The following is a 25849-nucleotide window of genomic DNA, read 5'->3' on the forward strand; positions in this document are numbered from 1 at the left end:
TATATCTTTTGGAGGGTAAATTATGAAATAGCATATCAGGTTTTTAAATGTTTTATTGAAAATGTACACCATGGAATCTTACTACAGTTAAATATTTCACAAATTTGTATTACAGGGGTGGGGGTAATTGACATTAAGGGGAAAATATGGAAGATGACTAGAAAAATGTAGGTCAGTTTTGACAATGTTTCACACAGAAAACAGTCACTTGTCAATAATGTCATTAATCAGTAAAACATGTCTCGACATTGATACGCAAAATAGGTCCTTAAAAATTATATGTACTGCACATATGCATGACTGTCTGTACCTCGTAACTGACTTATTTTAAATTAAATGACTGAAAACCCTTGACATATATCTAAACGCAATATCTGGCAAAATGGGAATCGAATGTAACTGCACATTGTACCTGGAATAAATACATGTAATAAAATAGTCCAAATTAAGAAGCACTGAAGTGTAAATATGTCTAAGCAAAGAATAACTCCATATATTAAACAAAAGTATGTTCAGGGCATGCAAAAGAACAGAAGATAAAGAATATAAAAAAGTGGCACTGAATGTGACCTACATGGTATTTCGATAGGTGCGTCATTATTCTTTAAGATTATATTTTAAATAAAGTATAACTATATTGCTGAGACTATTTAAGACTTGAAATGTATAGGGCATTACAAAACATACAATACAAACCTCTCAGATTTTGCTTATATTTACCTCATGCTTTCAAATAAAGATTCTCATTAAAATTACAATTAAACATCTCTCGCTTAACACATTTTGCTTCATTAACAATCAGGAACTTTCGGGCCCATTTTCTTTGGAATATTCTCAAAATTCACAGCCAGCGTGTCAAAATGTCATCAAGTCGTATTAAAGATAATCTTACTCAGCTTAATTCACACCCTAAATTATACATAGTGTTTGCAAATAAGTTAGTATCCGCTCGCTCCCCACAGTTTACTCTGTGTTAATGTTGATGAGGACATGCAGGTTCATTCACAAACACATGTATTCATGAAAGAAACAAAACGATTGTTTAATTGAACAGATTGAGACTGCAAGGCAATATCATAGACATAAAAAGCTAAACTGAAAAAACTCCTTCAGTTCACAGCCTTTCTACTAGAGCTTTGGCTCTGGTGTCACCAGCAAAGATGCCTGTAAAAATACTAATGAGGGACTGCTTAGCATGCCCTAATTAGGAAACAGAGCTAATATTTGTTGAAAAATACCATGTTAAGCCCACATAAGGCCATGTTCAACAGGGCACACAGCATGAAAGTTTAAAAATAAAAAAAAACAATGAAATAAAATATTCAAACAAGGCTGACGGAGTGAAAAAGACAGGAAGAAGAGGAGTGGACGCTTAGTTCTCGTGGAAGCTGCAATCCCCTCTTCCAACAGGTGGCCAAGACAGAGTTAAAAGAAGCTAGAAGAAGAGAGGAGACAAACGCAGATTAGAGAAAGTATCAGGAGGCCACTAAACTCAACAGCACCAGTGGGAAGACAAGTTTAATTCAGTCAATTGGAAATGGGCACTCGGATTTTTCTTTTGCCAGCCAAAAGCATGAAGCATTCGAAATGTGGGCGGATAGGAACACACCGTCCTTCTGCCTTACTTCAAATGCATTGTGAATTTGCTTTTAAATGTGCATGGATTAGCTCATCTTGCATTCTATATTTTAAATTGTGGTCAACATTAACACAATCTAAAGCTTAGCGAAGAATAAAACAGCTTAACTGGGACAGTGATTGTAATGATTGCATTTTCCCTCCCCACCTCTCTGAAGCGGCACAAACTTTAAAGGAATAGTTCACCACCCTAAAGAATTTCTCGCCCTCGTGTAGAGGAGTTTGTTTCTTCGTCGGAACAGATTTGAAGAAATTTAGCATTGCATTACTTGCTCACCAATGGATTCTCTGAAGTGAATGGGTAAAAACTTTAACTGATGAAATGGAGTGGATTATTGTGATGTTTTTATCAGCCGTTTGAACTCTCATTCTGACGGCACACTTCAGAGGATCCGTTGGTGAGCAATTGATGTTATGCCAACTTACCCAAATCTGTTCTGATGAAGAAACAAACTCATCTACATCCCGGATGGCCTGAAGTGATTAAAGGTTTCGCAAATTTAAGTTTTGGGTGAACTATTCCCTTTAAGCATATTAGTCACACAAAGCATCAAAAATCACACCACAAAAAAAGCACAGCCTTAAGCAAAGGTTTTGGTAACACAATAAATACAAATGTTAGTAAAAGCTGCAGAAAGAGCCCAAAAATCAAAATACAAGAGGTGATTTATGAGAAACGCAGAGGGCTTGGTCCACACTGCCTCCCCTTAGCCTTTGGGTACCGGTTAACCAAAGAGTCTGGGCCTGGTCCCTTATCAAAGCCATACTACTCAGTGCAGAGCCAGGGATTACTGCAAAGGAAAGTAAATACACACACTGCAGTGAGCAGGGACACTGGAGGGAGCAAAAGCGTTAATAGATGATAAATATCAATCACATCAATACCACTTGTCGAAAGACCAGCATCCAGATACAATATAAAACACTGTCATCCAGCATAGAACCAACAGAATCACTTTGATTTTGCTGAACAGTCTATCTTTAACTGTAACTGTGCAGTGACTCAGAAAACTCGCCTAGACTAAACTTCCTCATACAAGGATCTTATAATGACGTTTATGTCATTTGACTTGTGGTGGTGGTCAAATTACTTCACTTGAGAATACAGGCCAAACCTTTAGAAAATAAATTCAGATGTATGATTAGTCTCATTATATATACTCCGTTAAGCATTAAGATGTAATAAATTGCTTCATAGGTGAAAGTCCAGCTCCTTCCTAAAGCAAATAATCAAAGCATAAATTGAGGAATCAAGATTTTTCAATACAGAGTAAGCAAATCAAACACCGGCCATGTCACCCTGAGTGCATAAACATGCACACTTTTATGAATAATGCAAATAATAAAATGTAGGATTAATTGTCTGATATTCATACACAATGACTTTCCCACAGTTTAAAGGTTTATGAAAGAATGCCCTTTATTACTGATACAAATATTGATCCTTTCGCAATTGATATTTATTAGAAAGTTTTTTTTTTTTAATTAATTTTGTGAAAAATAAAATGTCACAAAAATAAAGAGTTATAAAAGGTGCTTACATTTGGATGAGATGTGCCAAAGTTTTTCTAAACTAATACAAGCATAGCAATAACAGTTTAAAAAAAAAAAAAAAAAAAAAACATTGAGGTATGGCTACAGATCACCAGACAGCATCTGTATAACATGCATGAGCTAAAATGAGACAAAATATCATGTTCCATTAGAAAACAGGGTAAAATGCCTTAAATCTCACTGCATGACTGAACTGAAAGCAGCTCATGCATCTTCCAATTATAACACTAATGACAATTATGGTACTACTAATAGAATTTGTCCCATTTTAACCTGTGTACTCAACTACTGCATACCCACAACAACAGTAGCCACGCATGTTAAAGTTGAATCAAACACTAGTCATGCAGAACAAAGCAATATCATCATGACATCATAACACAGCAAGTAAAACAAAGAAAAATCGCATGTAAAATTTTTTAGGAGTTAAACAATCTAAAAAAGGAGTTAATCTAAAGAAGGATTCCATTCACAGTTATTATCCCTCCTCAGCTGTGTTATGCATGAAACTGGGGGGACGGGACAGGAGAGAGGGGGGGGGGGGAGAGAACGGGAACAGCATGGCTCAGGAACACTGAGGGGGGAAGAGCTCATTCACAGCGGGCAGGGGGAGCACTTTCTACAGGAATCCTGAACTGGAAACGAGAGAGAAGGAAGATTATTGTTCCCTACAGGTTACACACTGTTGTATTCACACATTAATTTAAAAAAATGATCCAAAATGTTAGTCGCGCATCTGTTAAAACATTTCAAAGCGGTTGCAGGGGGTGTATGCGGTAAGGCTTAGAATTGTTCTCTTTTTTTACCAGATAAAATTCATAACAAGGTCTCTTCTGTTGTGTTACGTACATGAACCGGATATCCCAACTTTAACAATTGTGTTCTTTAACTATTGCTAAGATGTCTGTGGCAAGGGATGGCTCACTCAACAGCATTATTTTAAGGCCAAGTAGTGGACTAGTGTGACCCAGCTGTAGGAGCCGAGCCATTAAAGGCTCTTTTGTGCAAGATCGTGGAAGAGCAGTGGAGTGCAAACAACAGCAGATTGTTATGGATTCAGATGGCAGATGGCTGCACATCACACAGAGAGAGCAATAAACTCTCGCCTGGCGCTGGTGACATAATATCCCCTGCTGCTGCTGCCACAGAGATGTTCTTCACATTACCATCACTTTTAAGCATGAATAGGAAAAGCTGTAATTACTACTGCAGTAAATTAACACCGCAATTACAGGATCAGTCTAACTGACCATCATCATTACATGTGTTTTTGTAATTTAGCTCCCTCCCGAATGAGGGTTTGTGCCTTAAGAGATACTTTGAAAGCCTTACCAGCATAAGGTGTCTCATGCAGGACTGGGAGCAGGTGAGGAGTTAACTGGAAAACAGCATGGATGAGACGTACATGACACGTGCACAAACTAGACAAGACACCTTACATGCAACATCAAACAACAATACTCTACATGCCCTGCCCTGCAAGAGCACTGAGGAAAACTGTACCATTTCTCTGGCTATCTTTGATATATACACAGGAATAAATAACACTCAGGAGCGTGGAGGAGAAAGTGGTAAGAATCTGGACTGTTAATGTAAAGGCTGTAAGTTTGATCTGAAATATTGGATTTGGACAATCCTGCACATTATGTACTGCAAAAATAAAAAGCACCTTTATTGCATGACACCAACAATTAACAGTGTTTCCTCAGTATCTCATTGCTGTGAAAAGCGCTGCCTTGTGAGGGCATACAAGAAGCTTAAGGGGAGAAAGAGTTAAAAACAGAAGAGATTGATATGAAAAAACAACAAAAAAAGTAAACCTTGTCAGTGCAAGTGTCTTCCTCCCATATAACACTCAGGTGAATGCAGCAAATCAGCTTGAATACACAACCATGAGTGATTACCAGCATTATTGAAGCAATTTATTTGAGCTCTGATTATTAGTACCCTTTTCAGATTGAATGTGCTTGATCGCAATGCAATATTGTACTGTTAATAATGTAATCATTTAATTCCATGAAAATTAGAATTCTAAAGCATATATAATAACGATATAGAACATGTTCTAGTGATAAAAGACTACCACACACCAGACTGGGTAATGTAAAGTGATGTAGTGAATATTTTATATTATAAATGCACAACAATATGAGTATCTTCACTACTGTTCCAAAGCTTGGGGTAAGACGCTGTTTAAATAATTATCTTATGCTTACCAAGCATGCATTATTTAATTAAAATACAGAGAAAACAGTTGTGCTGTTTAATGTATTTTGTGGAAAATGTGATTTAAAAAAAAAAAAAACTGGCAGTATTTATTTTAAACAAACCTAATCTATTGTAGTCAACATTTGAAGTGGATCAAAACCTTTCATCAAAGTTGTCTTAAAACCAAAATGCGTTCTTGCCTTAGGACAACTTTGATCCACTTCAAATGTTGACTACTGTAAACCTAACATCTAATTTAATGCATCTTTGCTGAATAAAAATATTTTCTTAAAAAACAAAATCATAAAAACTTTTGAACAGTAGTGTATATTCTCAAACTAGAGCTTTCATTTTCATATCACTGCACTGTCAACTCCATTACTATTATTCATTATCTAAATTTAACGTTCCTTGCGATATTACTTGAGCGTCCAGTGAAATGCACACACACATGTACACACATTCACACATGTTCTCCGGCATCGTGATCTTCTGGTATCTCGGGAAGGGAAGGTTGTGAGGGTTAGGCACCATGTGGAGGTCAATACTTACTTTTTCCTCTCTTTATCCTTCTTGAGTGTGGCAGAGCTACCTGCCTGCTGAGTCTGGGCCTGCAGCAGCTCAGCAGCCGTCTTCTTCTGCTTGAAGCCGTTTAGCTCATCATCAAGAGCCTTCTTCTTGTCCTCTAGTTTCTTCTTCTCATCCTGGTGAAGCTTCTTGAGACGGTCAAACTTTTCATGAAGCTGTGACGTGAACACCACAGAGTCAGTATATGTTACTGAACAAACAAAGCTACAGTAAAATAGTTAAATTTATAGAAGTATACACTGACAATTAAAAAAAAAAAAAAAATGTTTGGATGCATTTGATTGTTTAATCCAGACCAGCTATACAGCTACTACAGTATACATACTAGGGATGTCACAATTCTCAATATAATATTGAACTGTTCGATACGACATCCACGGTTCAATATGCGCTCGTGAACTGCGGTTTTTCGGTTTTGTGTTTAAATAATATCCGTGTGTTTTATTACTCTCAGAATTGGCCGTGTGTGTGCGTGTCCGTGAGTTCACATGCTGAGATAAGGACACACCCCCGCTTATATTTGAAAAAGCAACACATGCCGAGCATCTTCCCTTGTAATGAAATGCAATGATAAGCCTTTCTAAACTTGTTGTCCAACAAAAGAGAACATTATAACTTGTTTTACTTCACAACAGTGTTTGAAGTAACTTCCTTTTGTGATCTGATGTGGCTTCCTTTCCCCAGAATTAGGCAGAAAATATATTCTATACTGTAATAAAGGCCATGTCGATTAGAAATGGCTTACAAATATACTTAATCATTATGAAAATACCCGAGATGGCTTGAAGAACACAGATAAACCATATATTGTCGCAGGTGAGTGTTTATTGTCCTTACATTGCCGCCCACAGTTGGAACCAGATTCCAGAAGAGATCAGATGTGCTAAAACATTAGCCACTTTTAAATCCAGACTCAAAACTCATCTGTTTATCTGTGCAGTTGTTGAATGAGCACTGTGCTACGTCCAAACTGATTGCACTGCATTTTATGTACAATGATTTTTATTTCTAACTGTTCTGAATTCATTTTAAACGTTTTTAAAATTTCTGGTTTTATTGTGATTTTTTTTTTTTACGATTATTTTACTTCCTTTTATGTAAAGCACTTTGAATTACCATTGTGTATGAAATGTGCTATATAAATAAACCTGCCTTGCCTTACATTTCATCATTCAAAGCGTTTAACGTTATATCTTCTTTTTATTCAGTTACAGCAATAGCAATGTCTTTATTCATACTAGGGATTTCCTGGAACATCATCAGTCTTACTTCTATGATGCATATGTGGATTTTCTGCACGAGGGCGCCCTCTTGCGTCCAGTATGAATGAAACACACATTACATGGGAAAAAATCTGAAAAAAATAATACCTCTCTCAAAAGAAATGTTAAGCGGATATATAATAATCCACACTTTTTCCAGTGTGCAGAGGTTTACACGAGTGTTTTGTTGTTAATTTGTTGCAAAAAAGCACTCTGATGTGCCAAGCCATCAGAACCGAACCGAACCGAACCGAAAACAGTCGTTAAAAACCGAGGTACGTATTGAACCGTGGACTAACTGTATCGTTGAATCCCCTAATACATACCATGTATAGCATGAGCTGTGGATAACACTTTGGCTACATTTGTCACAAAAGTGCTATAATTACAGTCTTCAAACAAACAAAACCAACCTCCTTTTCTGCCTCTTTCAGCTCTGCCTCCTTCTCTTTGACTCTCTGGACAAACATCTGCCTCATCTCCTCCTCTTTCTTCTGCAGCTCTCCCATGAATTCATTCCTCTTGGCCTCGTATGTTTCCTGGAGGCTGAACAGAACAAACCACACACAAAAGGCTTTTTTAAAGGGATAGTTCACCTAAAATGAATTAAATCGCTGAGATTAAGCCACTCAGTTCATATGGATTTGCTTTACAATGCCTTTTTAATCTTCTTGGATCTTTTAGGTTTTGGTTAGCTGGACATTTTGAATGAAGGGTCTCTCTAAAATTATCTTAATTTGTTTTGAAGATGAACCAAAGTCTTATTGGTTTGGAATGACATGAGGGTGCATATATAAGTGAACTATCCCTTTTACCTTAACATTTACCATGCCTGTAAATGCAGACTATAAATCTTTCTGTCATAGGTTGTGGTGGAGAACTTTTTTCAGATCATTCAGTGTGATTGTGATGCTCTTCACCTGAAGGGTTTGCTGTCAGGGTCTGTGTCTTTGAATCCCATCTCCTCCAGCTTGCAGCGGCGGTATAGCTCATAGTGGCGAGTGTGAGTCTGCTCTCGCAGGTCCTCCATGTTGACCCTGATCAGCATTTCTCTCAGCTTCACGAAATCACAGTGATTCTCATTCTCCACTGGAAAACACAAAACACATGATGTCCAATGGAAAATTACCAATTACAGCAGTCATACCGGCACGTGAAAAGAGAAGGGAATAACACATTAATTACTGCATTACCTTCAAGGTTGGAGTTAGTCTAAGAGTTAAAGATCTGGGTAGTTTACGGAAAAGTTGAGATGACACCATCTTAAGTAATAGTGGTACATCAATATATTTTCAACAAGTGTTTAATTCTTATAGATGTATAAAAGCTGTTTTGTATGACGTGAATATTTGAATTTAAAAAGAAAAAATCTTGTAAAGACAATGTGATTAAAAAATGCTTATAAGAAATGGTGACCATTTACAGAACCTAAAAGACACTTTTAAAGTTTCTAATAGACGCTTTTTAACATATTGATGTTACGGAAAATGTGACTTTTGATAGCATTATTCCCTTTCATACCACTGATACAAGGACATGACCTCTTTTAACAGTCAGTTTGTATAACTCTGACCAGCTGTGATCTAGCATTGTTAACACTACCAACATTCCCTGCAGCTGTTATTGTAACAGTATAAACAAATAGATTTTTTTACATTTGCTGAAGAAATCGTGAGTGGTGCTTGTCAGTGCAAAAGTTCACAGGATTTTTTACCAGCACACAAGCTGATATACATTTGCATGCAAATGCATCACATTCTACATGGTTTTAATCCACGTAACTTTGAGCATTAATCAAGTAAACTATGTGCTATAAAGCACGAGTAAACAATTGACACACAGCAGCAGTGATGCGTGAAATCACACACATCACATATATCCATATTTTCCTCAGTCATGTCAGCCTTCCATCAGGCTAAATTAAGTAAGAGCACGTGAGCTGCCCTGTGGCTTCATGTGCTGATAGAGAGAGTGAGAGAGATTCAGAGTGATGTCACAGACAGCCTGAGGGCAGTCAGAGCACTGCTGCTATAATCTTACACATCAAATCATTGCATGCATACCACACGTTAACAAAGACTGACAGGACAAATTGTGAATGAAGTGGATTTGTACAGCTTATTGAACATGACAAATTATCATCATTGTACTGTAAATCCTCTTTTTCATTTAAGACAAGACGACCATAACAGGAATAAATTAAGTTTTAAAATATATTTACATAGACTACAGTTTGGGATAGGTTGCACTAAGGGATTGTGATTGCGGCGCTATCAACCAATCACTGCTATAGTGACGTCATTTTCCTGTTGCTCCACAGTGATTAGTCACATGGAAATTACAGCTCAGTTTCTCATTCTGACAGCCCTAATACATTAGCATTCTGCCCTGCTGTGAAAAAATGCAAGAGAGAAAGAGGATGGTGTGTTGAAAGGGAGTGTTCAGGCTAAGCGCCGCAGAAAGGGAGGGACGGGATGGGTTTGGATGTCCTGAACAAAGAGGCCAGGGCCAAATAGAGGGAAGAGCTTAGTGTCATTTCCTCTAGAAGACGTGACCAGTACTTACCCTGGACGGTTCCCCAAGGGTACTGGCGTGCTCGCACCATCTTGTTCCCAATCTTCACTTCCTCAGTGCTTCCCACCACTGCAAAAGGCAAATGACCCTGTAGAGCACATAAAATAAAAAAAAACCCACAAACAAATAATTTAGCAGAAATACTCCAGTCTATTTTAAGTTCTGACAGTAACCGACTTGATTATGCAACATTTAAATCCATTTAATTAACAAATACATGCTATCCTGTGTAACTTTCTAGAATCCTGAAAAAAATGTATCACGGTTTACACAAAATTATTAAGCAGCACAACTGTTTTCAACATTGATAAAAAAAATAAATAAATCTTGAGCACCAAAACAGCATATTAGAATGATTTCTGAAGGATCATGTGACATTAAAGACTGAAGTAATGGCTGCTGAAAACAGTAGTTTAACTAAATGCATTCGTCTGTCCATCAGTATGGTTCTAAGAGAGCGTTAACACAGAGGAATAACACAGCATCCACCTCTCTACTTAAGTACTACATCTCACAGTGGCGAAACCCTCATAAAAGTTACCTTGTCAAGATAACATCTACTAGACAAGATTGGCTTTTAAAACCTCTGAGAAAAAAATATGAGAGCACATCCCACTTGAAATGAGTGGGAAGGGACCTGAGGTCAGCTATCTTTGTTTTCAATGGTTAACCAGTACTGGAAGACCTCCACAGTAACCCCGCAGGCACAGGCTGTGTGGTGAACTGACATTCATTCATTCAGCCTGCTCTATACGAGTGTCTCTATCCCACAGTAAAAACATGTTGTGAGAGTCCACTGAAGAAGAATGCCTCTCCTTATGTGGTGTCATTTCCTGTGAGCAAACACAAGACAAGCAGGAAAGCTGGACACCATATGGATTCCTTCTCACTTAAACTGTTGAACTGTGATGTGAAATGAGAACTGGACAAGCGCTTAAGTATCAAATACAGCTATGTTGTCTCCAAGCAAAACAGGACATAGTACATTTGTGATTGATTCTATGTAAAAGGATTTCAAGTGGAAGAGGAATGCATCATTCTTAATCTTATTTCTGTAATCATATAATACAAAATACTGCAAGTACATTTTGTTCTCTTATATCGCACATAGTAACTAGATTTTAGACAGAAACAAAGGCAAAACCTTTTCTCAACTATCTGCACAATTTTAGGTATCACTCATATCAGAATGAAACATACAATGTGGGATGAGTTACACACCAAAGCTTAAAGAGTTAGTTCACCCAAAAATGAAAATTCTGTCATTAATTACTCACCCTCAAGTCGTTCTGAAGGAGTGGATTGCAGTTCTACAATGGCCCTCATAATAATGTTAATTATAATATTTCTTGAATAATTATTTTTTAATAATTTATGCTTGTCAGAAAATAAGTTTAATATGGCTATATTCTGTCTTTTTACTCTCTAAAAAGCTGCTCTCATTGTGTGTGTAGTTAAAATTGATAAGATTCAGGGCTGAGCCCGGCAACCTTGAAGTACAGATAAGTGTTCTCTGTGTATGTGTGTGAATGTCTGTCTTTGCAGCTAGATGCAGAGAGAGCCCTAGGAGGAAACCATCATTTGCCGTCACCCTGATGTCCAGAATATATGCTTCAAGTTTTACATCTATGTGTGGAGATTTTCTAAGTTTATCTACCAACCAGAATCTTGCTTACCTATGTATTGACGTAATTAGTGAGCACTGTTAGAGTATAACTGTTGGTGTCTGGAACATGTACACAGAGCAGCCTACGAACTCCATCGAGAGTGTTGAAGCTGACTTCTGCTGATGAAACTAGAAACTATTTTCTTCAGTAAATTTTTCTTTAATTGATCGCATCTCTGACTCCTGGTCTTCATTCAACACACCTGGTCCTTGGCTTTTAACTGTAAATTCCCCTACAGTTCCAAACCTGTAAGACCTTCGGTCATATTCGGAACACAAATTAAGATATTTTTGATGCATTCCTAGAGCTCCCTGACTCTCCATAGACAGCAAGGATCCTAACATGATCAAGGCTCAGAAACGTAGCAAGGAGATTTTTTTTCCAAGAACATTTTACCAATTCTAAACCACATCAATCTTAATAACTACTATTGATTTTGTATTTAATCATTTATAAGTGATATATAATTGTCCATGAAGGCTGAAAGTCAAAAACTCCTTATTTCAGGTGTGCAGAATTATTAGGCAGGTTTTCTTTTACAGATAAAATGAGCCAAAAAAGAGATTGAACTCAAGAATAAAAGTAAAAAAAATAATGAAATGTCCACGAGAAGGATGCAATACTAAAGCAATAACAGAATTAGCAAAGTTAAGGTATGACCATTAGGCAGCTAAATGCTCATTGGGTCAGCACGTTCAGAAAAACAGGTGGAGAAGAAAAGACATGTTAACTGCAAAAGAATTAAGAATTAATGTGAAGAATTAGGTAAGAAACCATCAGGAAACATTTAGTCTCCAGCGCCATAATTTTCCAGAACTGCAACCTTCCTGGAGTCCACAAGTGGAATGTGTCAGACCTTGCTTGGGTAAAAAATTCTTTAAAATGACCCTCACTTAAGAATAACATGCTGAAGTGTTGTGAAATACATGAAGACTAATTATTTATAGGCTTTATGGACAGATAAGTTGAGAGTGACTCTTGTAGGACCAGCATCACATCCTCTTGTGCCACTGTTTGAAGAATTTATCTTCCAGAATCTGGCAGTAAGTTTTAGGAGCTCATTTTTAATCAATCCTGCAAGACAGACTTTTCAGGATAGGAGATGAATTAAAATGAGCTCCTAAAACTTACTGCCAGATTCTGGAAGATAAATTCTTCAAACAGTGGCACAAGAGGATGTGATGCTGGTCCTACAAGAGTCTTCATGTATTTCACAACACTTCAGCATGCTATTCTTATTAATTGAGGGTCATTTTAAAGAATTTTTTACCCAAGCCAAGTCTCTGAGAACCTGACACCTTGTAATTCTGGAGACTCCAGGAAGGTTGCAGTTCTAGAAAATGATGGTGCTGGAGACTAAACGGTGCCTGATGGTTTCTCACCTAATTCTTCACATTAATTCTTAATTCTTTTGCAGTTAACGTGTCTTTTCTTCTCCGCCTGTTTTTCTGACCTTGCTGACCCAATGTGCATTTCGCTGCCCAATGGTCATACCTAACCTTTGCTAATTCTAATATTGCATTAGTATTGCATCCTTCTCATGGGCATTTCATAATTTTTTCACTTTTATTCTTGAGTTCAATCTCTTTTTTAGCTCATTTTATCTGTAAAAGAAAACCTGCCTAATAATTCTGCACACCTGAAATAAGGAGTTTTTGACTTTCAGCCTTCATGGACAATTATATATCACTTATAAATGATTAAATACAAAATCAATAGTAGTTATTAAGATTGATGTGGTTTGGAATTGGTAAAATGTTCTTGGAAAAGAAATATGACCAGAATATCAACTTGCCTAATAATTCTGCACACACTGTATAAGCAAATGAAAGCAATATTAATAATTATTACTCTATACATTAAAAGAACATCATATTTAGTGCATGTAACAACAGTAACTGAACTTAAACCAAAATCATTTTCATCTTCCTGAAAACCAAAAATAAGTTTATTTAATAATCGATAAATTAATCAAATCATTTCATGTTTCTACTCCAATTTAATTAGTTGTGAAATTTAAATGATTTATTAAAGTATACGTTAAATAAAGACATAATGAAATAATGAAAGACAAAAAAGTAATGAAAATAAAATGGAGTATGTAATTCACTGCATACATTTATTAAAATGTAATAAATAGTTTTTTTGTTGGGTTTTTTTACATTTTCCTATGGTTTAAACAATTATTGAGTAGTTTATCCAGGTTGTGAACACACGTAAAACACAGACACAGTCAAAACGTGTCATCGGAGAAGCTCTAATTAAATGAGCAAAACATTGCTCAATGATTTTGACCCTTCAAAATGGTTTCGGCTGAAAACTAAGATTTTTTGGCCGAATACAAGTTACTTACATTCATGGTTGAGTTGATCTCCGCCACAGTCTCATCGTCAGTGGGAAACTGGTAGATCTGGACGCCGTTGCTCACCAACTCACTTGTGATCTTAATTTTGAACTTAGCAAGTTCACTCTTTGAGATGGCATCTGATTTGGCGATGATAGGGATGATATTCACCTGTACATAAGAGGAGAAAGACTTTTTGTAGGCATTTGGGAATAATCAGTAATCAGAAATGAAATCAATTTATATACACATTAATTAAGATGACAATCAAAGTGCATATAAAACCCAAAACAGCTCTAGTGAGTAAATATTTCCTTTTCAGACAGCTAACTTTCAACCACTCAGGCAATAAATGACTAAATACAGATGTAAGCAACTCAAAGCAACCTCAGGACATCTGGCTAAGTCCAGATAAATATAGATACTCAGCTTCTCTCCTCTTTTATGCCTGAGCAAACTGAATAAATGGCACACAGAGTGCTGAAAAAGACTGCATTTACTTTGTGCAGAGGCTGCTGCAGACACATGTATTTGCACAAATAGACATCTCTTTTTAAATTTTTAATTAGGAGCAGCTAATGCAATTAAAATGAACTCCATAGAATGCTGTGAAAGCTTACATAAGCCCAACATGCTCACATTTGAATGTGTCTCAAACTGGAACAGAATTAAGCATATGCAGCTATTTGATATTCACTTTGAAACCAATTCAGAGAGGACATTTATAGAGAGATAGTTCAGTTGGAGAACCTCTGTCCATTCACTTTCATTATATATTACAGAAAACAAAGCCTGGATGTTCTTTAAAAATTATTGTGTGTTCCACAAAAGAAAGACATAGTTTTGGAACAACTTGAAGGTGAGTAAATTATTTTTATTTTTGGATGAATTATTCCTTTAATCTCAGGTCTCGTGAGGGATATAAACTTCCCATGCAGGATAAGTGCTAACAATGCTAATAGGGGGGGATAATCAAACACCCCTCCTCCACTCATGACTCTCTCTCTCTCTCTCTCACACACACAAGTGCACATATGGAGTGCTCTGATCCCACTCACTCAGTTTTTACACTCCCTGCCACCCACACCACCATCTAAATACTATTCTCAGTAGCCTGGCCACTAGATTTACACTTGGTCTGTTTCCTGTAATTTACTACTGATGAATTGTGAGGTTCACACAGGCAATTTAAATAAAGGTTTAGCCACAGTGTGAGTACACAGGCATCTCATCTCAAGCATACAAGGCAACTGTAAGGCTCAGCTTCAGATCTAAGAGAGCATCTTTGTTCAGGGAGTCTGTGCAGCACAGAGAGAGATGAAAGAGAATGCAGTATTACACAGCTGACCTTCACTGACTCCATCTACACAGCTCCAATGACATTAAACATGGCATAGCCATCAGCTGAATGCTTAATAACCCACATCAACAATTCTGCAGTGAAACAGTAAATAATGCTAAGCCGTTACTTATATTATTAGTTAAATTATAAAAGTTGTATTTGCTAGAATTAAAAAAAAAAAAAAAAAAAAGTATGAATTACAGTCATGAAGTTGTGCAGAAGATATTTCTACCGCTGACCATATCATCAGACTGGTCAAACTTAGGTGTGATCAAACATTTAAAAAAAAAAATGCATCACTAACCTTACTGTCCAACTTCTTCATAGTAACCAGGTCAAGGGACTTCAACGAGTGTCCAGTGGGAGCGATGAAATACAGACAGGCGTGGATCCGTGTATCATGATAACTGTGTAGGGTGCGTTTAATCTTCAGTTCCTCCTGAAGGTACGCTTCAAACTGAGCATCGATGAACTCCACAATAGATTTGTAACTGCAAGTTGAACAATGAAAGAAATGGAAATAATTACTTCCAGCCAAAACATACACACACGCGCGCACACACACGCACACACTTAACACTCACACTTAAGTAAGATTAGTGTTACTATACAAAGAGTTTAAGGCTACAGGCTTATGACAGAACTGTAATGAAACTATGAGCTTTGAGGGGAAAAGGTACTGGTTCAGGCATCTATAAATAGTTGAATAGCTCAAGACTAGGGGTGTGCGATATATATTGTCTGCGATAATATTGTAATTGTTGTTTTAACGATATGTAATTTGAAATTATCGAGTATTTTGCAAAAACCAAACAAAACACCTACGGAGTGCATGCTTACATGACGTGATGAAGTCTAGACTAGAGCGCGTGCGCATTTAGAGTGTTCTTTCACTGCATGATGAATGATCACAAAATTCAAGATATGGGGCAGAAAATGTGTGTGTGTGTGTGTGTGTGTGTGTGTGTGTATGTATATATATATATATATATATATATATATATATATATATATATATATATATATATATATATATATATATATATATATATATATATATATATATATATATATATATATATATATATATAATTTCATATAGTTAAAATCACACGAAGAGTGCCGATTTTTCTTCAAAAATAAGCATGATTACAAATGTTATATTGATTTTATACAACAGTGCAATAAACAATAAGATAATATTAAGAGACTTGTGTTTTAGACACCATATTGCCTATTTTTGCTCCATTTCACCAACAAAAAAATGATTCCAAACAGCTACAGCACTGTTTTGCATCTCTGAGCGACATGACGATGTTGTTTCGCTCCTGAATGAATCAACCATTTAAAATAAATTATTTGGTTCAGTCACAGTGACTCACTTAGTAGCACTGACTAGCTGCCACCTACTGGCTTAATTTCACATTCAAAGTATCTATTCATTTTAAAATAATTAGAAATATCAGTATTCAATGTTTTGTCTTTAAAATATCAAAACTTTATGCATTTGTAACTGCAGGTTAAAGCACTCTATGTCCCTCTGAGCTGCATTAAACAGTGTGTAAATACATCTAAATGCCACTTCAGATGCAACTTCTGCAAAGAATAATTTTGTTGATACTGGTTTCATTTGTTTGGTAACAGCCTCTAATATCTTATTATTATAATTGACTGATTAAATGTAACAATTTGACTCAAAAGATGCACACATTTAGAAAAAAAAATGGCTTTATTAAAGGTAAAATTGCCATAAAAGGTAAAAATCAATTTAAACTTATATGAAAAGTTAAATTTTTAAATCACTGATGTGAACTGACACACAGAATATGAAGGATATCAAAAACTGCAGCTGTCCACGGTAGTCAGATATCAGCACAATAACACACTCGGCAAAATATTGTCTGATTATCGTTATCCAAAACATATAGAGATATCTTTTTTTTTTTTTTCAATATCGCACACCCTTACTCAAGACTCATAAAAGCACATCTGCAGGCAAAATAAAGCTTGTCACAACCATTCAGCTTAACAACATGCTGTTTCAGTCAAATCTGAACGCCATGAAAATCCTTTATAACTGGCACTTTCTTGGCCTACGGCATCAGAAACCTGAAAGTGGGGCTATATCTGGTTTCCTGATACCATACACCCTTTATATCATAATGAGCTCTGCACACACAAGTGTCACATGACAGATCAAGAAAAGCAGGAACAACATTCTTTTTTAAGTTTTTTTTCTTATTAAAAAATTCATCAAAGACTCTGAAGTCCCAAAATAAACAAGGCCATTAGAGGGTAGCAAATCCTCTGTGGAATCTTTTAATTTATCAGTAAAAAGCAATCATTAATTGTTGTAGAATTCAAAAAAAGAAATCCAAGACAATGTTCTTTGCAGTCATGACTAATGACAAACAAAGCTTATCTTAGTTTCACATCTGAGGTTTATTATCTATTATGAAACATATCATGCTGAGTTTAACATATAATAATAATGAATTATGTTTATAAAATATTTCACACACATTGACAATTAAAACCAACAACAAACTTCCATGCATTATTAAAAGGATAGTTCACCCAAAAACGAAAATTTGGTGAATTGTCAAGGACAACGCTTTCACCTAAAAATCTTCTTTACTGTTCTGCTGAAGAAAAAAAAAAGTCACCTACATCTTAGATGGCCTGAGATTGAGTAAATTAATAGCAATTTTTTGTTTTTGGGTGAACTATCCCTTTAGGTATAAGTAAGCATATTCTACTTATAATCAAATGACAAACGTACTAGTGGAAGCTTACAACTAACATTCTGGATCATCATATGATTGTTTTCTCTGTTTAAAGCAGCTAAAGCATTGGCTTCCTTAACCTCATTTGATCACAAGCAGACCTCACCTGTCCTCTTTATTGATCTGATCTGCAAAGCCTACAGTGTTGACCACAGTGAGCTTGAGGCGAACGTTGCTCTCCTGCAGCTCGTAAGTGTTGGATTTGAGCTGTACTCCAGGCTGATTGTGCTGTGTAGGTTCACCCTCAAATTTGGTGTTGAACAGGGTGTCCATGAGGGTGGACTTTCCCAAACCCGTCTCGCCTGGAAGAAACACAGCAATAAGCTACCAGGCTCTAAATTTAAGCCTTTAAATATATTACCATTTACATACACAATTCTTAATTAATTATTTTTTCTATAATGGCATGAGAGATATTTTAAATAATTAAATAAGCTTTGCTATATTATAGTTGTCTCAAGGATAGACAAGGATAGAAGGAATTTTTAGCATCAGAATTACACACATCAGCTTTAATACAAAAGTGCACTATTTTGCTGATGCATACACTTCAGATTTTAACCCGCATAAGCGGTGTGTAAAAGTCTAAAAGCCATGCAGCAATCCTGGCTCAGTCTGCCTAAAGGTCCTATTCTTGCTTTCCTGACAACCACAAGCGCAGTAGAAACGGACATCATGCAACACCACCAGAATGTTAATTATATGGATGGCTCACATTTGCCATTTCTTCATAAACTCAGCCTGCAGATCCCATTCCCACAGGCCCCTCACTGCAGGCATGAGCAAAAACCCTCATCTGACACCTAAAAATAAAAGCAACGATACTCTACCCAGATCAAATGCTGATGAGCAGTGACTATCACAAGGTATGAAAAACCTGAAACTGAATTAAAGGTAATGCAGGCATCACACACTGATCATCACATAACTCAATCAAAGATGATGGTTATATGAATCACAAGAATCTCATCTCTTCTCCAGATAATCACTGCATGATATTTACAGCATGCCAAAGCACTCACCATTCACCAAACCTGAAGCACTGAAGCCGAACCTGCATATGAATGATCAGGAACGAAGAGAGGAGAGAGAGGCCTGCTTGACAATAGTCTCTTGGCATTTGCCAAATTCCCTTTACACTAGTTTCTAGAGTTCTGTTGTTACCTCCTTAGAGCTTTAGCAGAAATGGGATAAAAGCCCTGGAAGATGCCCTGAACTTTAAGGGATGCTAACAAAGAGTCTGAAACAATGCTGCCTTCATATAAATAATTCAAAAGACAAAGTGAATAACAAAACCATGAAGACTTCATAGTACCACAGGCACAAGATTTAGCTAGAATTTTACTTGGGTTATTGGCACAAGGCCTCTTTTAGTGAGGGGACGGCATCAAATGCCTGATGCACAGTTTGCCATAAACATTTCCTCATAGCATACTGTTGATTTTACAAACAATTTTCAGTGTTATTATTAAATACTAACTGCTGCATCACACTGTTGTTTTTGTAAGACAAGATTATCAAGAACCTGATGATAAATAAATGTGATTAAAAATATATAAATTTTTATTTTCTCTTGCAGTCCACATTAAACATAATTTTGCATCTGCAACTTTATATCTACTATAAACGTAAATTCAAAAATAAGCAAACATGCAAAATATAATATACTACAGTGTTCATTTTAAATACTGTACATTTATTTAACATAATATATAAACAGAAAATGTAATTAGTAAGTAGACACAAATGACTTGCACTGCATTTAAAATATACATTTTATCAATTCATGCATTCCCTAGTAATCAAACTGGTGTTGTTAGCACCATGCTCTACCTTTTAACCTACAGAAACACTTTTTTCCTAATATGTTACCAGTTAAAATAGTAAGCTATTCTAGGAATTGTAACGGACATACAGGTATAGGCCAGATGACGTCACTCACCTATTAATAAAAATAAGGGTGAACCTGCACACTGCTTCAGTCGGACTCTGCCTTGTGGTGTTTAAGCATACGTCTGGCCTCCTCTACCCACTTTTGATTACTCAAAATGCATTGCTCCTTTGTGTGTACATCACCCTCTTTGTTATACATTTTAGAACAACTACAACTTCACAACCCAACGGTAAACAACACTGAACTGAAATACACACACCAGCGCTAGTCCAAACTAACTCTACAGTAAACACCACCTGGAATCAAGAGGCGAATTCAGCTGGCACAGTCTCTCTGCCAAACCAAAACACATGCACACACCTTGACTGACTCCCACAACATTTTCATCATCACAACATAACGTACAGGGACAAATTTGATGACACAGGCTAGCGTATTTCCCCTAGAAGCTTTGTTTGTATTATATTTTACTGAACAGGTCAAATAACATGCAAAACAGCATTGTCTGAAAGATTATTTCCCCTATTTTTTGTTAAGTGTTTTAGAGAGTAAGAAATACAAAGTCTAACCAGTTAGCAAGCCACACATGAAATCAGGGTATGAAACTGAATCGCAAGTTCCTGCAACTGCTCTCCATCGGTGTACTAGTATAGTAAGTGGGTCACAGGACAGAATCAGTATGCGTTCACAGTGAAGGGGTGTGACATACACCGAAGCAAATGGTTAGTTTCGCCCCAAGGAAAAAAGGAGCTCCCGCATGACACACTCACCCACGCAGAGGATATTGAAGCAGAAGCCATGGTTGACGGACTTGTTGACCAGCTGGTCCGGCATGCTGTCGAAGCCAACATGACCAGAGAGTGGGACGGCACGTGCACCTTCTCCCTAAGATGAAATAAAAGCAAACCATATGAATGAAACAAGCATGATGACTTCCACCAAAAAAGATCACTTGCAGAGTTTCTCACTCTCAGCACTGGAAAGACATTGTAAGCATCTTAATTTATGAGGATGCAAAAAGAAACAGTCAACTCAGTGAGTAAAAGTACATAACATGCACCTCATTGTAAGAGCTTTGACATCAGTTGTAATACTATGGCACAGATCTCAAAGGTTCAGCTCTGTGCACTTCCTCTTTCCGGCCTGATCTCAACTGTCGAAACCACATTCAGGCAAACAGACACGTAAACCTTTTCGCAGTCGCAGACAAATGTTACCATTATGAAGTAATGCAGATACCTATGAAGCAAAGCGGTTGTAAATAACATAACACAAATGTAGAATTTAGGCCATATTATTCTTCAGCACTTCCTCTACCATTGTTCACACAGGTCTGCCACCTGGCCTGCCAAAACTCTGGCAGGAAAGGCTTTCTGCCCACATTTACAACATATCCTTTGGTGTGTAGGTGTCTGCATATGTGACCTATGCGATGAGCCGAGTGAACGTGCCAAATCATTTGATTTCTGCTAAAATAATACAAATGAAGAGTGAGCATTCAATCAGCACACGTCTAACGTGATAAAGTTCCATTATCCAAATGGACACATTAAGTTAAACCGCAATATACGGTAATCAAAAGTGCAATCATTTCAGTGAGAACCAATCAGCGCAGATGATCAGTTCTGTTATGAGGATTACTGAGGAATAACACTCACCATAAAATGCACATTTCATTAACTACAAAACAGGCAACTAGGAGAAGTCAGACTGTGAGAGCATCTTATTGACTGAACAAACAGTCACAATCTGACCCACATGTGCAACATTCCCAAACCAGACAACTGTAAGGAGTCCAAAGGGGGTCATCAGGACTGAAACACAACACTGGCTGCTCTGTAACCAGAACATACTGGATCAAACCCTTGGTTTGAGTAGTAAAGACTGATGTACACGTAATTTATGATATCTACCAGATTTTGAGCTCAGGCTCGAGCCTGCTGCCTCATGTTTGTTAGCTACGTATTCACATTAGAGACGTCAGAATGAACAGAACACAAGCTGCTACAAAATCCATCTGAAATTGTTTTATACGCAGGTTTCTGACATTAATGTATGAAATACTTGATGAAAGACAACGCCCAGCGTGCTGAGGGGACACAAGGATGCTAATGCAATTAAATATAACGGTACTAGACGCGCACGAATTAAATGGATTTTACAATACAACGACGCTCGATAATGTGACGGTTTGTTTTTTTAACCGTTGTTTCTGAAAACCCCTCAGTCGTGGTCACTTCAAACCGTGATGTTCATCCGTTATTGTTGGCCCTCAACATTTAGCCAATTCCCACAAAACAGCTGCATGGATATAGCTGTATAATTTAAAATTTACAAATTAACGTGCTTATATATTCTAACGGTGTACACAAACAGTAACAGACGTTTAGATACTGTATAATTAATCAGCTTGTTGATAACGGGCCATCACGTTCACGAATAAATGAAAATCGAAACCTATTTGATTCCACTATATGCCACACCCGCTAAAATATCTGTCAACAATCGCCAGTCAAGTTTGGTTAACCGAAAGCACATTTTTGTAATAAAACAGTGCTCTTACCGCTTGTCGCGCTATTTCAGTGGCCGCCATGGTTCTCTCCTGCATCAACCCTTCACAGGAAACTGCAGCGCGCACGCAAAGCGAAGCTACAGAGCCGAACTCAGATACGATGGACTGTACCATTCATGACTGATACCATGGCGGCTTCTGTTATTTTTGTAATCGCACAATTTCAAATTATAATTATATACGAAATTAACCTATATCCGAATTACACATCATTTGATGATTACAACACTCAAAACAATCTGATAATCAAAATATCGTAATCACAATCAATATGACCCCCATTTCATTAAATGGTATAGTCCTCTTCAGCTCAAACGCTGAAATGCATATTTCTACAGGTCTACAGTAAAGGATGCTGCATGGCGTAAATGTGTATGTTTTAAATACTCAAGATTTCAATATGTTACGATTATAAAGCAAATATGCAACGTAGGTCTACTAACTTAAATGTAATAGTCCAAAGCCCGTTTAAACACATTTTAATATGATTATAATATTAAAATGTCATCGCCTAACGTTTTTATGCATAGGCATTTGACTCATTTACATTACATATGTTAAATCTTACATTTTAATATTTCTGAATATTATATTCGTATGTTGCTGGAAAGTGATTTATTTGAAAACTGGCGTAACATTTCATAAGGAAGTACCTTCTTCATATTAAATCATATTGAATTAAGCAGGGTTAAGTTTGCAAAATAAAAAAAATAAAAACTCTTTTGCCTTTTTTTCTCTCGGTTCCATCATCCAATGAGCCAATGATCAGCCAAGTTGCAAGTGTCGTGGGTTTGAAGACAAGTGTTGATTTAGTCAGTGGTATTTGAACTTCAGACTTTATCTAGGGGAGGGTTTGGACGTCGGAAATGGCCACTGCGAGGAAAACACACTCGAATAGTTTAGGTTAGCTCACAGAAAACATTTTCTGCTTCTCAGAAAGGAGAAACTGAGAGATACCAAGCGTTCAAAGGTTTGTGGAGCCCTACAACCCGCAGGAAATTATTTGGTTGAGACTAGACAACTTGAATTATATGGACGAGGGAAGAATAGCCTGCTTTGAAGAGCTGTGCGGACAACAGGTGACACGCCACCGGATGGTTTACCTGAGAGACAGGTATTCATTCACACTCATCAATAAAACTTACAATTCTCTTAAAACTTTACGAGAACACGAAAGGAATAACGTGCGATGTAATTTGCACCTTTCGGACATTAATCAGACGTAAATCAGCTGAATTTATGAAAACATAAAATGCAAAGATTAAAAAAAATTAAATTGTTATATAATGTAAAACAGAAGTTAGTGTGAATGTTTTGTTTTAAAAGCAAATGTAAAAAGAGGAACACGAATGAGGAAGAAGCGCGTTTCTTTCCCCAGGGAGAAAACTAAACGAGCCATGTTTGTTTTCCTCGTAAAATAGGCCTATATGAAGATTAATAATCTTTTTATTAAGATAATTAATTAATTATGTAATGTACACATAATATATTAATTTTCCCCACCCAGATTTGAACATTTATAGCCAAGAGAAGTGACTACAAGGAGGATGGTTTTCTCTGGTTATGTAAGCCTCTTCAATTTGGATTTTATCTAAGTAAATCACTTCCCAGGGATCCGCCAGCATGTATGAGGGGCCCATCAGCTCTGAGGAACATTTTAATGACCCTATGGGAGAAGCTGCACTGCCTTCAGAAGAACCAAAAGTCTCAGAATGCGAAGCTTCGGGCAATAATGTAAGTAATACAGATTCCCCTAAAAGCAGGCTAACAAACCAGTTCCGCTTAAATCTTGAGGAGAGATTGTCAAGACATGGGGCTCGACCCGTGTCTCCTGTGTTAAGCGCCTCCTCGCGCAGATCCAGATTTCAGAAACAGCTGGAGGAATCGGGCAGCAGCGCCTCCCGCAGACTGTCAGTGGACGCGTCGGAGAAGGGCTCCCTCACCCCCGCTATGCGAAAGAAGTATTTGAAAGAGTTGTTTTTGAATAATAAATCTGGATTGTCAAGCATTTTATCATCCAAAAACAAATCGCCAGTGGAAGAGGAGGCTCCGTATGGGGACACTTTGAACAGCGGCGCGCTCTGGGCTTTGGATCCTATGGAGCACGCGTGGATGCTTTCTGTTGTGGATGGAAATTATGACACTATGCTGGAATTTCTCGCTGAAGATCCCAGTTTATTGAGCAGAAAAGACTTTATCAGTGGTTTTACGGCTCTTCACTGGTTGGCCAAAAATGGAAAGGACGAGACACTGATTCAGCTTCTGGGGCATGCAGAAAAAGAGGGGCTGTCAGTGAATGTGAACTTGAGAGGCAGTGGAGGCCTGACGCCTCTTCATGTAGCTGCCATGCATAACCAGTACACGGTCGTGAAGGCTTTGGTTGGTGCATTCAGTGCTAATATAGATGTCATGGACTACAGTGGGAAAAGGGCATGGCAGTATCTCAAACACAATGCACCAAGAGAAATGAAGGAGCTTCTGGGAGCTTGGGACGATGAACACTCTGTAGGGTACTTGAATGTGAATAACAGTGCGTGTCAAGCACAGCCAGCTGAGGAACATACTCAAGAAAGTAGAGTTGAGGTGGACGGTTCAGGAGGAATCACACGCAATCGATTCTCATCATTTAAGAGGCTGTTATACAATGTTGGTCTGCTTGAAAAGATCTGAGACTTTACCAAAATCATGTTTTCAGGTCGTTATTGTTATACACTTGAAATTTGCTCCTTTGAGTAATAAAACTTGTATGTTTAATAATGTGGCAATTGCTTAACCTTATAACTGTGCTGGGTATTAGATGATGAACTTTAATATTTTTAATAAACCAAGCTGCAATGAACGCCTCACCAGTATTTTGTTTATATATACACACACACCTTACTTCATTTGAATTCATTTTACTTATAAGGCTTAAATTATTTGCTCTCAACCATTAGAATATGGAAAAAACATTTACTGTACAAAAAGTTCAATTAACGTTAAGTTTGATTAAAACAAATATCCACAGGGAAAAAAACATGGAAAACAATTTTTCATATCACATTGTCATTTGCTCTTGCTAATCAACTCACTTGTTAAATTAATCAAAATAGACCTGAAGTTAAATATTTAGGTCAAGTAATTGGATGATTAAATAACAAATACTGCAAACCTTCTTTTTTTTTGTTTCTGTTTTGCAGTCGCACTTGGGTGACCTTATGAATTTAAGACTTTTTGCATGAAATTAACCTTTTTAAGGCCTTTATTTGTCAGTGACTTAATTCTAAGTCCCACAGAAACCCACATAGATAAATATAAACCTAAACCGTTGATCCTTTCTGAGAATTAGCATTAAAGCTCAGTGAAAGCCAGTAAAATTGTTTATTAGTACCAAATCTGTTTTTTGTGCACAACAACATTGCAAATCTAGCCACTGGAAAA

General features: G+C 37.0%; 2 protein-coding genes across 5 annotated transcripts; one reads left to right on the forward strand and one right to left on the reverse strand.

The window, feature by feature from the left end:
* Positions 1 to 35: 35 nt before the first annotated feature.
* septin6 (septin 6) lies at positions 36 to 22560 on the reverse strand. Of its 4 annotated transcripts, none has more exons than XR_009274173.1 (11): positions 22421 to 22560; positions 20628 to 20742; positions 18070 to 18265; positions 15482 to 15668; positions 13845 to 14006; positions 9816 to 9912; positions 8171 to 8339; positions 7664 to 7796; positions 5953 to 6143; positions 5013 to 5069; positions 36 to 3827 (listed from the first exon to the last, which is right to left on the reverse strand). XR_009274173.1 is itself a non-coding variant. In XM_058797953.1 (11 exons), the coding sequence occupies exons 1-10, from the start codon at positions 22541 to 22543 to the stop codon at positions 4567 to 4569; spliced, it is 1377 nt and encodes a 458-aa protein (XP_058653936.1). In that variant the 5' UTR covers positions 22544 to 22560; the 3' UTR covers positions 36 to 3827; positions 4525 to 4566. The 4 variants fall into 4 exon arrangements, 3 of the variants coding, with proteins under 3 accessions (XP_058653936.1, XP_058653935.1, XP_058653934.1); XM_058797953.1 differs by lacking the exon at positions 5013 to 5069 and adding an exon at positions 4525 to 4570; XM_058797952.1 differs by lacking the exon at positions 5013 to 5069 and having other exon boundaries at positions 36 to 1435.
* Positions 22561 to 23210: 650 nt separating this feature from the next.
* sowahd (sosondowah ankyrin repeat domain family d) lies at positions 23211 to 25262 on the forward strand. The gene is made up of 2 exons (XM_058798294.1): positions 23211 to 23543; positions 23937 to 25262. The coding sequence occupies exon 2, from the start codon at positions 24053 to 24055 to the stop codon at positions 25097 to 25099; it is 1047 nt and encodes a 348-aa protein (XP_058654277.1). The 5' UTR covers positions 23211 to 23543; positions 23937 to 24052; the 3' UTR covers positions 25100 to 25262.
* Positions 25263 to 25849: the final 587 nt, after the last annotated feature.

This window comes from Onychostoma macrolepis, chromosome 14 (assembly GCF_012432095.1).
Source record: "Onychostoma macrolepis isolate SWU-2019 chromosome 14, ASM1243209v1, whole genome shotgun sequence".
Classification (NCBI taxonomy): domain Eukaryota; kingdom Metazoa; phylum Chordata; class Actinopteri; order Cypriniformes; family Cyprinidae; genus Onychostoma; species Onychostoma macrolepis.

Bases quoted from the DNA above. Each gene is read 5' to 3' on its own strand.
- septin6 (XM_058797951.1), bottom strand. From the start codon at position 22,543: ATGGTACAGTCCATCGTATCTGAGTTCGGCTCTGTAGCTTCGCTTTGC. The intron at 18,266-20,627 runs GTGAGTGTGTCA...TGTTTCTTCCAG, and splicing joins CTTCAATATCCTCTGCGTGG to GCGAGACGGGTTTGGGAAAG. The intron at 6,144-7,663 runs GTTGGTTTTGTT...TTCACGTCACAG, and splicing joins TGAAAGAGGCAGAAAAGGAG to CTTCATGAAAAGTTTGACCG.
- sowahd (XM_058798294.1), top strand. From the start codon at position 24,053: ATGTATGAGGGGCCCATCAGCTCTGAGGAACATTTTAATGACCCTATG.